The sequence below is a fragment of the Vicia villosa genome, linkage group LG6 (assembly GCF_029867415.1).
Source record: "Vicia villosa cultivar HV-30 ecotype Madison, WI linkage group LG6, Vvil1.0, whole genome shotgun sequence".
In the NCBI taxonomy this organism is placed as follows: domain Eukaryota; kingdom Viridiplantae; phylum Streptophyta; class Magnoliopsida; order Fabales; family Fabaceae; genus Vicia; species Vicia villosa.
Genome location: NC_081185.1, coordinates 31,206,719 through 31,220,015, shown reverse-complemented (window position 1 = coordinate 31,220,015; position 13,297 = coordinate 31,206,719). Strand labels below are relative to the sequence as shown.

Sequence of the window (13,297 nt, the reverse complement as noted above, 5' to 3'; positions counted from 1 at the left end):
TATTAGATTGTGTATGGACTCCAGGCAGTTTAAGAAGGTGACTGTTAAGAATGAGTATCCACTCCCGAGGATTGATGATTGGATGGATTAGTTTGTGGGTGCTCGTTTTATTAGTAAGATTGATTTGAGGCTGGGTTATCATCAGTTTTGTGTTAAATTAGATGATATTCCAAAGACAGCTTTCATAACAAGGTATGGTTATTATAAATACACAGTGATGCCGTTTGATGTTTCGAATGCCCTAAGTGTTTTTATGGAGTATATGGATCAAACTTTCCATTCGTATATGGATAAGTTTGTCGTGGTTTTCATTGATAATATTTTATATATTCTAAATCAAAAGAAGAACATGCTGAGCATTTGCAAATTGTGTTGCTAGTGCTGAAAGAGAAGGACTTGTATGCAAAGTTATCAAAGTCTGAGTTCTGGGTGGAGGAAGTGAGTTTCCTTGGCCATGTGAGTTATAGTGGTTGAATTGTTCTGGATTCTCCTAAAGTTGATGCAATGTTGCAATGGGAGACTCCAAAATCTGTGACTGAGATTCAAAGTTTTCTTGGTTTGGCAGGTTATTATCGAAGGTTCATTGCGAATTGTGTTGCTAGTGCTGAAAGAGAAGGACTTGTATGCAAAGCTGTCAAAGTCTGAGTTCTGGGTGGAGGAAGTGAGTTTCCTTGGCCATGTGAGTTCCAGTGGTTGAATTTTTCTGGATCCTTCTAAAGTTGATGCAATGTTGCAATGGGAGACTCCAAAGTCTGCGACTGAAATTCGAAGTATTCTTGGTTTGGCAGGTTATTATCGAAGTTTCATTGAAGAATTTTGTAAGTTGGCGTTACCATTAACACAGTTGACTCAAAAGAGTCAAGCTTATGTGTGGGATGTTGCGTGTGAAGAAAGCCTTAAGGAATTGAAGAAGAAGTTGACGACCGCTCTGATATTGATTTTTCCTAATCTGAGTGAGTCTTTTGTGGTGTATTGTGATGCGTCTAAGATGGGTCTTGATGGTGTACTAACGCAAAATGGACAGGTTGTTGCTTATGCTTCTAGACAACTGAAAGTTCATGAAAGGAATTATCCTACGCATGACTTAGAATTAGCAGTCGTGGTGTTTGTGTTGAAAATTTGGAGACATTATTTGTTTGATTCGAAATATAAAGTGTTTGGCAATCAAAAAAGTCTTAAGTACTTGTTTGATCAGAAGGAGTTGAATATGAGGCAGAGAAGATGACTTGATTTGTTGTAGGATTTTGATTTGAGTTACCATCCTGGTAAAGAAAATTTTGTTGCGGATGCTCGAGTGTGAAGTCTTTACATATGTCGATGCTTGTGGTCCGTGAGTTAGAAATGATTGGGAAATTCAAAGATATGAGTTTAGTGTGCGTAGAGACTTCTAACAGTGTGAAGTTAAGAATGTTGAAATTGACTAGTGGTATTCTTGAAGAAATCCAATAAGGTCAAAAATCTAATTTGAAGTTGGTTGATCAGTTTACATCGATTAACCAAGGTAATGGAGGTGAATTTCGATTTGATGAGAATGGTGTGGTGAGGTTTGGAAATAGAGTGTGTGTTCTAGATGTTCCATGATTTAAGAAGAGTATTCTTGAGGAAGGACATCAAAGTGGTTTAAGTATTCATCCCGATACTACGAAGATGTATCCAAACTTGAAGAAGTTATTTTGGTGGCCCAGTATCAAAAAGGAAGTTGTTGCGTTTGTTTATGCTTGTTTGACTTGTTAGAAGTCGAAGATTGTACATAATAAGCCTTCGAGTCTGATGCAACTGATGAATATTCCAGAATGGAAGTGGGATAGTATTTCCATGGATTTTTTGTCGGGTTTTTCGAAGACTTCTAAGGGTAATGATTCTATTTGGGTGATAGTGGATAGATTAGCTAAGTCGGCTCATTTCTTACCGATGAAGAATAATCATCCCATGCTGAAGTTGACTGAGTTGTATATCAATGAGGTGGTGAAACAAAATGGAATACCATCGAGTATTGCGTTAGATAAAGATCCAAGGTTTACGTAGATGTTTCAGAAAGGTTTGCAAAATGATTTGGGTGCTAAGTTTAGATTAAGTTCTACTTATCATCCGCAGACAGATAGTCAGACGGAGAGAACTATCCAGTATTTGGAAGATTTGTTGAGGGATTGTGTGTTAGACTAAGGAAAATCTTAGGATAACAATTTTCCATTGATTGAGTTTACATACAACAACAATTTTCATGCTAGTATTGGTATGACACTGTATGAAGCGTTGTATGGTAGAAGATGTAGGACTCTATGGTGTTGGTATGAGTCAAGCGAGAGTGTTATGCTCGGACCTTAGATTGTGCAAGGGAAAAGTGAAAATATAAAAATGATTCAAGAGAGGATGAAAGCTTCTCAGAGTCGTCAGAAGAGTTATCATGATAAGAGGCGGAAAGCACTTGAGTTCCAAGTAGGAGATCATGTGTTTTTGAGAGTTACTCTAGTAACTGGTGTCGATAGAGCTTTAAAGTCGAGAAAGCTTACGCCATGTTTTATAGGTCCATATTAAATTTTCATGAGGAAAGGTGAAGCGGCATATCAGATTACTTTACCTCTGTCACTTACAAATCTTCATGATGTGTTTCATGTGTCTTAGTTGAGGAGATACATTCTGGATCCCTTGCATGTAATCCAAATGGATGATGTACATGTGAGAGATAACCTGGCAGTTGAAGCATCACCCGTTCGGATAGAAGGTCGAGAAGTGAAGCAATTGCAGGGTAAATACACTACTTAGTGAAGGTATTATGGAGTGGTCCAACTGGTGAAAGTTGGACTTAGGAACACGAAGACCAGATGAAAGGTTCTTATCAGTTTCTGTTTCCGCCAGATTATTTTCGAGGGAGAAAATTCTTTTAAGTGGGGAGAGATGTAACACCCAAAAAATATTGATTAATTATTTAATTAGTTAATTAACTGATTTAGTGTGAACATATGAGTCATTGTGATTATTTGTTATTTATTGGAAATTACGTGATGTATTGTTGAATATGATGTATTGAGATGATGTGTTGTGGGGTAGAGGGAATTAAGATGATTATGAGGATTATTTAAATAATATTTGGATAACTAGAATAATTAGTTAGAATTATTTTAATTAGTAAAATAGAGTATTATTGGTGTTAGAGAAAAGTGGAGGTTGAGAGATTCATTCAGTACGATCGTAGAAATTGAAGAAGAGAGAAAAGGCTAGGGCACAGAGAAAGAAGAAGAGAAACCGATAGAACATGAGGAAGAAGAATCAATTGCTGGAAATCTAAGTTAAAGGGGTTATCCTTATCATTGTTATTGGTATGGGTTTAAGTATTGGTTGGTTTGTATTTGGGTTTTTGTTTGACGATATGATGATTTGTGGTGAGAATGATGATTTCTAATGTGTTTATTTCCTTTGATTCAAGTACCATATGATATGATATATTTTAGGGTGGTTGGAGGTCAAAACTTGGGATTTGGGATTTGTTAAAAGGTTGAAAAACAAGGAAAAACACACAAAATTGCGTGAAAAATATGATTTTCTGAGATCTATTACGTTCGTAACAGCCATTACGGGTGCCCGTAATAGTCCTCTACACTTTTGTACGAGAAATGTGCAAAACAATGAAATTCTGGATTTTCAGCATTACGGGCCGTAATGCCCATTACAGGTGCGCGTAACAGCTCCCTAGTTTTTGTACTGTGAAATCGTTTTAGTCATAACTTTTGAACCATAAGTCTGAATTGAGCCCTGTTCCAAGCGTTAGAAAGATAATGCGATGAACTATACTTTTGCAAAATAAAGTGAATCATATAATTTATTTTTACTGTGATGGTGCTCTGATAAAGTGATGCGATTATGCTTTGAGGTAACATGATGTATACTTTCTATGATGAAGTGGTGTGATTATGCATTGATGTAATATGATATATGCTTTCTATGATGAATTGATACGAGTATTCCTTGGTGTAATATGATGTATGATTTCTTTGATGAACTGATATGATTATGCCTTGATGTAATGTGATGTATGCTTTCTATGATGAATTGATGTCGTTATGATGATGATGCATTTATCATGAAGTGTTTGGTGATGATAACACGATGATGATTACATGTTGATGATACATGATGATTATATAAATAATGATGATTATATGATGATAATTATATGATGATGATTATGTGATGGTGAATATGTGACGTGTTAAATGAAGTTGATGTTAAGCATGTGTTGATGTGCATACATGCTATGTGAAGGATGTATTTATGATGATTACATGAATTATGATGTAATTGCATGTAATCAAGAATATTGCCTTAGAGTAATTCATTAATTTTCGTTATTGTTAGAGGTCTTGCTCTGGTATCCTAGCATCGGGTGGGAAACACTTCAGTTAAAGTTCAATTGTTATGATAAACTTAATTTATGAGTTTTACTATGTTGAATACATTTGATGATGTCTTTTGTTATTTACCAAAAAGGTTTTGATGTTGATGAACTAAATGAAGCGATTTTTGAGACTATGAATTCTGCTGCGAGTAGTTGAAGTGTTATTGTTGTTATTAATGAGGTATTGTCATAAATGATTTTGAAAATCCGTGTTACGGAGTAGGATGTTTGTTATATGATGCTTATATGAAGACGTGACACTCTAGTTGGTGGTTTTATTTGATTTATTTTCGTAAATTATATATGAGATATATGTGGGTTTAGAAGGGTGTTACACATGCACTCACACTGCTAGAAAACATAAGATCTCTAAATATCTTGATCTATTAACCTTATTATGCACAATAACCCACTCCAGGTATTGGTGTACGCAAATCCACCTGATCCTACCAATTTCTTGTTTGAGCAATTGCCATTAGCTAAGTGTTGATTGGACAACTCCCAATTCTGTCTACGATAAATCTTTCTCCAACTCCACCAAAGATGGATAACTTCCAACTCCGCCTTATGGATAGTTGATACATGATATCGACAAAGTCTTCCATGGAGTATATTGAAACTATCTCCTTGATAGATAACAATAAAGACCAAATAAAATTCAGGAAATGATACACGTACCTGCTACAAACAGCAAACTTCACACAAAAAACATTAGATACCCAAATGTACCACTAGTCTCCCTCAACACTCACTATTTAGAGATGAAGATCCACAACAATGAAAAATTACTAAGGATGAAGTTGATGAACAATGCCAGGCTATCTCTAAACACTCTAAATAACAAGGTGTTAGTCAAGGGATTAAATGCATATGAAAGAAGAACACATAGACATAAGGTTCTCTCTAATTTATGGATGAATGAGTCTTGGTTCTCGATTGATATCACGAGCTTTATTAACACGAACAACATTACAAGATCAATCAACTCCTCTCTCTAATTCATTCAAACAACAACAAATTGCACAAGAACAAGATGCAACAAAAATAAGTGAATCTTCCATGGATTAACACTCAAGAAGCTGTTCTAGAGAAGAAGAGAAAGACTAATGGTGCTAGTAATAGACACACTAAAGAAGAGAAGAAAAATATACACTTTTTTATCTCAAAATGGGTTTCACCCACTTAGTTTAACACTTATTTTTGTTTGGACCAAAGAAACAACTATTTAAATCTAAGATGGAAAATTGGATTTGTGAAGAAATGAATCGAGTCAAGAAGAAATCATGATTCAAATCAAAAGATTTTATTATTCAAATCAAGTTATATGCTTGATTCTAGCCAATTTGAGCAAAGCACAAATTTGGCTTCATGGAGACATTGGATTCGAATCAGGCTTAACACTTGATTCGAGTCACATGAGGTTGTGATTGATTCAAATCAAGTTCATTTGATGATTTGAACCAATTCATCCAGATGAAAATCCCAATTTTCACAAGGTTCCTGATTCGAATCACATTTAACACTTGATTCAAACAAGTAACTCAACATCTTGATCTAAAAGCTCTAACTTGTGATTCAAGCCACACCTGATGAAAACAACAAAAGAGCAATTTTCTAAGCTAAAAAATGAACACAATCATGGATCAAACACTTTAATTTATTGAGTAATGAAGGGTCTTAAGGGTATAATACTAAAATAGTCGAAGCAAATACAATACAACTCAAATGCGAAAAGAATACAAACACGCGAATGTTGAATGATAAACAAATTACAAATATGTAGATAAATTATAGCGAATACATTCAAATTTTCAAAATCATCAAAACAAGTCCATTCCCCACTGTAAGAAAGGTCATAAGACGTCAACGTGTGTAATTAGGAAGGTAGTACGTTTTAGACGTCTCTGTTCGCTAGCATAGATCTCGCATTCTCATATATTCTTTTGTGTCTTCGACCATTGTTGGCCAATAGTACCAATCTATGAGAACCTTTTTTGCCAATGCTCGCGCACCTAGGTGTTAACCTGCACTTCCTTCATGTATCTCAGCTAAGGTGTGGTTAGCTTTCTCTTTCTCAAAACACTTTAACAAGGGGATTGGCACTCTTCATGGATATAACTTCCCCTCGATTAGGGACCTAGTGTTCTTAACTTTATGGATATGTTCTATCTCAGATAATTTGAATTTAGCTAACTTTTCTCTAATCAAATGAACATAGTGTTGTAGTACTGGCCCATTTGTCTAGGCTTCTCCCTTAATGCATGATACTACCAGCTAGGAATTTGTTTTCAATATGATACTTTCTTCTCCCGTTTTAGATACTAGTGTGAGGCCTACTATTACTGCTTCATACTCAGCTTGATTATTGGTATTAGGGAATCCAAATCATAAGGATACTTCGATGTTTAATCCAAATTTGCTCTTTAAAAGGAGTCTATCTTGGATTCTTCGACTGTTAGATGACCCATCTATGAATACAATCCAGATCTGGGTAAGTTTCAGCTTGCCAAGGGTCATTTTTGTTATAAAGTCTGCAAATTGTTGCTCCTTTAGAGCCTTTCTGACTTAATATGAGACGTCAAACAGGGACATCTTGATGGACCACTTTTTTAAGCTTCTAGCTATGTCTAGTCAGAGGAGGACTTGTTTTAGTGGCTAGTGCGTCCTCACTATTATGGCGTCGGTTAAGAAATAATGTCGTAGTTTCCTTGATGTTGTCACCAATGCTAGGGTCTCCTTCTTTATCTTTTGATACCATGTTTCTGGTATGGCCAAGGAATTTAAGCTGAAATAAACTAGGCTTTGTTGGCCATTCGATTTTATGATAAGGACAACACTAAATGTCTCTTCAGAGATGACTAAGTACAAGAATAAAGGTGCTCTTGGCATGGACCGGATTAAGACAAGTGGAGTGGATATGGCTAAATTTAGGGAGGTAAACTCTTGTTGGCACTCATGTGTCAATTCAAACCAAACTTCTTATTGCAATAACTTGTAAAAAGGAACGGCATGTTGCGTCGACATTGTATTGGTAGTTTGCTTGTTAAGTGATGAAAGTGGGTTTTCCTCTATCCGGATCATACATCAGTATTTGGTTCTAGCCACAATATTCATCCATGAAGGACTTTAGTTTGTATCTGGATGAGCAGCCGACCAAGTTATCTATATTCGGGAGCATATATGAGTCTTTAGAACATGCCTTGTTCAGGTAGGTGTAGTCAACACACATTTCAACTTCCTAGAAGCTTTCTTGACCAACACCATATTGGACAACCACTCAGTAAATTATAACTCACTGATGAAACTAGTGTATAGCAAGCCTTGGACGGTTTTTGGTGTTTCCTTCACCTTCTCAGGAGATTGTTGCCCTCGCCTTTGCAACGCGTACCAGGCGTTGGAGCTTACTAATCCTTCCTTTATTGCAAATGGTAAGCCGACTCTTATCCTTACAGATCTCAATGAGTTGTCGCCAACTGAGTGGTCCCAAAGTCTCCATCTGGGACCAGCATCATATTTTTTGCTTTGATCCCAATTGACGACTTCAATTAGTCATCTAAGGGATGCCCTTCGTCTCGGACATCGAAGTCAGTTATTTTCGTCAAACCGTTCTCCTCCCTAGCCTCCTTTCTGGGAATGATAACAATAGTTATACACCTTTTCAGTATAGCTTTTGTATCCGACGAGCTCCACCGAGGTCGACTTTGATCACAACAGGTTTTCCAGAGTCTTCGTGATACTTTAACTTCAAGTGCCCGAGAGACACTATGACATTTGAGGTTGTTAAGAACGACCGACCAAAGATGTGTTATAGACACTTTCACATGGAACCACAAAAAATCAGATGCTCATCGTCCTTTTCTCACTCCCTTCCCCCAATAAGACTAGTAGGTATATATATATGTGTGTGTGTGTGTGTGTGCATGGACGAGTAGACAAGTCGTTAAAAGCAAGTAGACTTTGGTCTTCACATGGCTTCAGATCTTGTTCCCTCAAAACTAGTTCAGCGAAAATTTCAAAGTAAATCAAAATAAAGGAACTTCCATTATCCACTAGCAGTCTAGAGATGGAATGATTAGCAATGATGATAATGATGATCAGCGGAAGAGAAACATTGAAAATTTCATTCACTTTCTTAAACCCCAAGATTAGTCTATTGTCTTTTGGTTCCTTGTGTGAGGATGTACATTTACTCAATGTTCGAAGGAAGGATATGTTTTGTATGAGCATATCTTCTCTAGATGTATCGATGGAGTAAGTTGAATAAGAACTTGAACTCGGTCTGCCATCCATCGAGAATATGTCCATTTGATCGTGACCATCTAATTGGTAGAGACCCGAAATTGGAAGATTTGGTCGAGTTAAAGAAAATATAATCAACTCGAGTCAATTTTAGACCAAAGGTCTAATTGTGAAAATTCGAATGCAAATAAGAATTTAAAAATTAAAATTTTTAATCTTGTTTTAACAAAAATAACAATGAAAAGTCTTTTAATTATTAAAATATTTGATTTAAAATATTTTGTATAGAGGTTAATATTTGTAAGTATTTAATTTTTATTTTAATTATATTTAATCTATTATTTATAAATGGTTATAACAATTAATATCGATTTATAATATTAAAATATTTTATTAAAACAAACCCGTCAACATACTCAATATTCCAAAGAATTTAAAGCACTGCATTTTTATTTGTTTATTAAAGATTTTGTCGTTTTTGAATAAATTACATTTTTAATCTTCATTTATTCACACTTATTTCAGAAGTGATAATATAAAATTTGAAAAATCTATTTCCTCGTTAACAACCTATAACAAAATTATCAATGACCATAACAAAAGACCATTTCGTTTTCTTGAATCTAACGTGTATTTAAAGCCCCACAATTTATTATTAGTTTAATAATTATAGACAGTTTTAAACTATCATCCAATTAGAATATAACGTTCTGTTATGTCATATAAATTTTTTTAAAATTTTTTGACTTGTCTTGATTCATAATCGTCATTGGCTAACACTGTAAAACTATTTTATATTTTCGATATATATTTTTTTCCATTTATTATTCATATAAATTAGTTTAGTCTAGAAATAAAAAAAAAAACAAAAGAAAAATTGATTTAAGTATAGTGAATATAGGCTAAAAAATAGTGAAGGAAGTTATAGTGAAGCGTGAATATAGTTTCATTCGATCGTATCGTCGCACACCAAACGGCTATAATAGGCGTTACAATTCACATTTACCATTCCAAATTCCATTTTACAATTCACACCCAGAAACTAATATAAGCCTCAAACTTAACATCGATCGTTACTGGGTTTTGCCACCTTTCATTCTACACTTCACATAACAACCCAATTCCTAACTTTTTCATCTTTTCGTTTATCCCAACACATAAATATCAAAACATAAACTTTGGTTTTCCTGCTTTCTTCTTCGCCATGTCTGAGGGTTATTATATCTCGAAGAAGACTGATGATATCTGCGAGGATGTTTGTGGAGAGGTATTCTTTTTATTATTAATATTTTATTATTTTATTATTTCATTCTCTACAATACTAATAAAATGTTTTTTTTATATTAAAAAAATTGTTATGGTTATGGTTTTCAATTTTCATGAGTTTCTCTGCCTGGGTTTTGTTTTCACTGCAAAACAGAAACTTGACTATTTTTTTTTTCTTTCAGAATTCAATTCAAATTTTTGTTATAATTTCAATTGAATTTTTTTTAAATGAATTTAAGGAGGAAATTGTAATCTTCTTCATTTTCCCCCTTTATCTATGTGTATTTATGATGTTTGATTATTTATCTATTGTTGTTTTGAATTTATAGATTGTTGATGGGTTGGGTTTATCCTTTGATGGATAAGCCATTGTGGTTTTTTCAAGTTTTTAACCTATGAGGTTTGATTGAATTGTAGGTTTTCTATGTGGAATTCAAATTAGGTTTTTTTTTTCCTATTTTTTTTCCTTTTTAAACTCTTTGTATGTGTTTTGGTGAATGATGGTGGTTGAGAGTGTGGTTTCTTGAACTTTCTTTTTTCATGTAATTTTTTTTGTTTGGGTAATATTTGTCTATTCTGATTGGCATTTTCGATAAGGTTTGTTTGTGTGTTTGATTTAATTTGATGTCATTTTGTACAATTAAGGTTATTTTTTGGCTTGATGAAATTTTGATGATTAAATTGTTATATTGTGGCTTAGAGATTTTTGGTTTTCTATGCAGCAGGGAACGCCTGCAGCGCTGAATATGTCGAGAAGACTGAAGTGTATTTTGAGAGGATTGGACTTCAAGACTTACATGTTTATGTTTATTATCATCCCAATAGGTGTTTTTTTGATCTATTTGCACGGCCAGAAAATCTCATACTTTTTTAGACCACTGTGGGAATCTCCGCCGAAGCCTTTTCATGAAATCCCTCACTATTATCACGAGAACGTGTCGATGGAGTCTCTTTGTAAACTTCACGGTTGGGGAGTTCGCGAATCACCTAGACGTGTCTTTGACGCTGTTTTGTTTAGCAATGAAGTTGAAATGCTTACTATCCGATGGAAAGAAATGTATCCTTATGTTTCACAGTATGTACTTCTCGAATCAAACTCGACGTTTACTGGATTTGTAAAACCGTTGGTTTACGCGGGCAATAGGGACAAGTTCAAGTTTGTTGAGCCACGTCTGACATATGGCGTTATTGGTGGGAGGTTCAGGAAAAAGGAAAATCCGTTCATTGAGGAGGCGTATCAAAGAGTTGCGTTAGATCAGCTTCTGAGGATAGCAGGCATTGAAGATGATGATCTTTTGATAATGTCGGATGTTGACGAGATTCCCAGTGCACACACAATTAATCTCTTGAGGTGGTGCGATGAAATACCTCCGGTTCTTCATCTTCAACTGAGGAATTACTTGTACTCTTTCGAGTTTTTTCTCGACAACAAAAGCTGGAGAGCGTCAATCCACAGATACCAGGCCGACAAAACAAGATATGCACACTATAGACAGTCTGATGTACTGCTATCAGATGCTGGGTGGCATTGTAGTTTCTGTTTCCGCCGTATCAGTGAGTTTGTGTTTAAGATGAAAGCGTACAGCCACTACGATCGCGTGAGGTTCCCTCATTACTTGAACCCTGAACGGATCCAGAATGTGATATGCAAAGGTGCTGACTTATTCGACATGCTTCCCGAAGAGTATACATTCAAGGAGATCATTGGAAAACTTGGACCGATTCCACATTCTTATTCCGCAGTGCATCTTCCTGCATATTTATTAAATAACGCGGATAGATACAAGTACTTGTTACCTGGTAACTGCAAAAGAGAAAGTGGCTGACTCTGAATGTAGGTGTTTTCTTTAATTTTGGAACTAATTGAATGATTCATAGGGTCATTCTTTAGAGGGATGCTCAGATAAGGCTGGTAAGATTTTGGAATTTGACAGGAAACTCTGTTTACCCAATTTTTCGAAACCCTATTGGAGAAGCACGGGTGGACCATACGAGGGAAACATAGTCTTTTTTTATGCCTTTTGAGCAAGCTTTTGTACCATGGAATTTGGATTTATTGGATAAGTTATACACATTACAACCACTTTGGTTGCTTACTGATTTAACTTTAATTCAATTGCTTTTTGAGCTCCATTTTGATTAGATTATCTGTAATTGATTTATTTACTCGCTCCCTATTGTGTTTGTTTTTTTAAATCTCATTTGAGAAATCTAGTGACGCAGTTAGTTATAAGCGTAAATGATCTGTTTGAAACCCTGGTGTGACTGTTGTCATCGTAGAATTGAATTTGGATTCTCCGCTGTATCGCCACTTGAACTTGCTGAGTACAGTAAATTCATTTTCCTTTGAAAAACCTGTTAAAGATTTGGTACCAAAAATTTATTACAAAATGAGACTTTGCATGTTCTATGGCTATGTCACATGATTTCCCGCTCCCTGCAAATAATCAAAAATTGCTATCATGGAATATACTTTGCATGTCCTATGCCTATGCCTGTCACATGATAATACCCTTTAAGCTTGTACAATAAAGGTTGTGGGGTGCAGTTACCGTGCATAGATAAAAATCTATGCACCGTGTATAGATTATTATGGACCCTTGGATCATTGGATCAAATTCTAGACATCAATTGTTATTACTCAATACTCACCACTCAATATTCAATACTCAATATTCAATACTCGATTAAAAACATGATCCAATGGCTTATGTAGGCTTATGCATGGTGCATAAGGATTTTCCTTATGCATATTAGCCAAAGCCAAAAGGTTGTGCATCAATTTCAGGCCGTTTTTTAGAGCGTGCAAAACGGACTATCGCACAGGACTTTAAATTTGTCAGAGTTAAACTATACCTAAATAGGACATGACTAATCTACACAGGGCCTCCTAAAACTTGTGACGTTGTGATCAATTTAAACATTTTTTTTGTCTAAGCTTTTGCTTCCTTGTCTTTTTAACTTTTATATTGCAAATGGAGTCTATGTTGACTTGAGTTACAATTGACCTGACATTTTACTGTGAACTAGCTTTTCAGAAAACATGAAAATGCATTGAGCAACTTTTTTAGTTTAGAATTTATATTGGAGTGAGTCCTTATCATCAAACCGAGAAAAGTCTTACTATTAGAAATGAAGTTCTTTTTGATAACTTGATTGACCCATTTATTGATATGGTATTGTGAGTCTCCTATTAATGAAGCAGTCAATTTCCAAAAACATAGTTGTTTCCATGAACATGCTAACACTTGTTTGTTGACTTTATCTATTGGATGTATTGCTTAAAATCTCTGATTGTGGGTTCTTCTTGTGGTTAAGAAAGATACATGAAAAAAGAGAAATACTTCATTATTATTATTAAATGAAGTTTTATAGAAAGACAAATCTAGTTTTGTATTT

At 34.9% G+C, this 13,297-nt stretch overlaps 1 protein-coding gene across 2 annotated transcripts; it reads left to right on the top strand.

Moving 5' to 3' along the window:
- The first annotated feature begins 9,579 nt into the window (after positions 1–9,579).
- Positions 9,580–12,346, top strand: LOC131611407 (uncharacterized). Of its 2 annotated transcripts, none has more exons than XM_058883437.1 (2): positions 9,580–9,899; positions 10,624–12,346. In XM_058883437.1, the coding sequence occupies exons 1-2, from the start codon at positions 9,837–9,839 to the stop codon at positions 11,722–11,724; spliced, it is 1,164 nt and encodes a 387-aa protein (XP_058739420.1). In that variant the 5' UTR covers positions 9,580–9,836; the 3' UTR covers positions 11,725–12,346. The 2 variants fall into 2 exon arrangements, with proteins under 2 accessions (XP_058739420.1, XP_058739419.1); XM_058883436.1 differs by having other exon boundaries at positions 10,621–12,346.
- The last annotated feature ends 951 nt before the right edge of the window (positions 12,347–13,297 follow it).

What these genes read in the sequence shown, in the direction of transcription:
- LOC131611407 (XM_058883436.1), top strand. Translation starts at nt 9,837, where the DNA reads ATGTCTGAGGGTTATTATATCTCGAAGAAGACTGATGATATCTGCGAG. An exon ending in GCGAGGATGTTTGTGGAGAG is followed by an intron (nt 9,900 to 10,620) that starts GTATTCTTTTTA and finishes TTTTCTATGCAG; the next exon opens with CAGGGAACGCCTGCAGCGCT.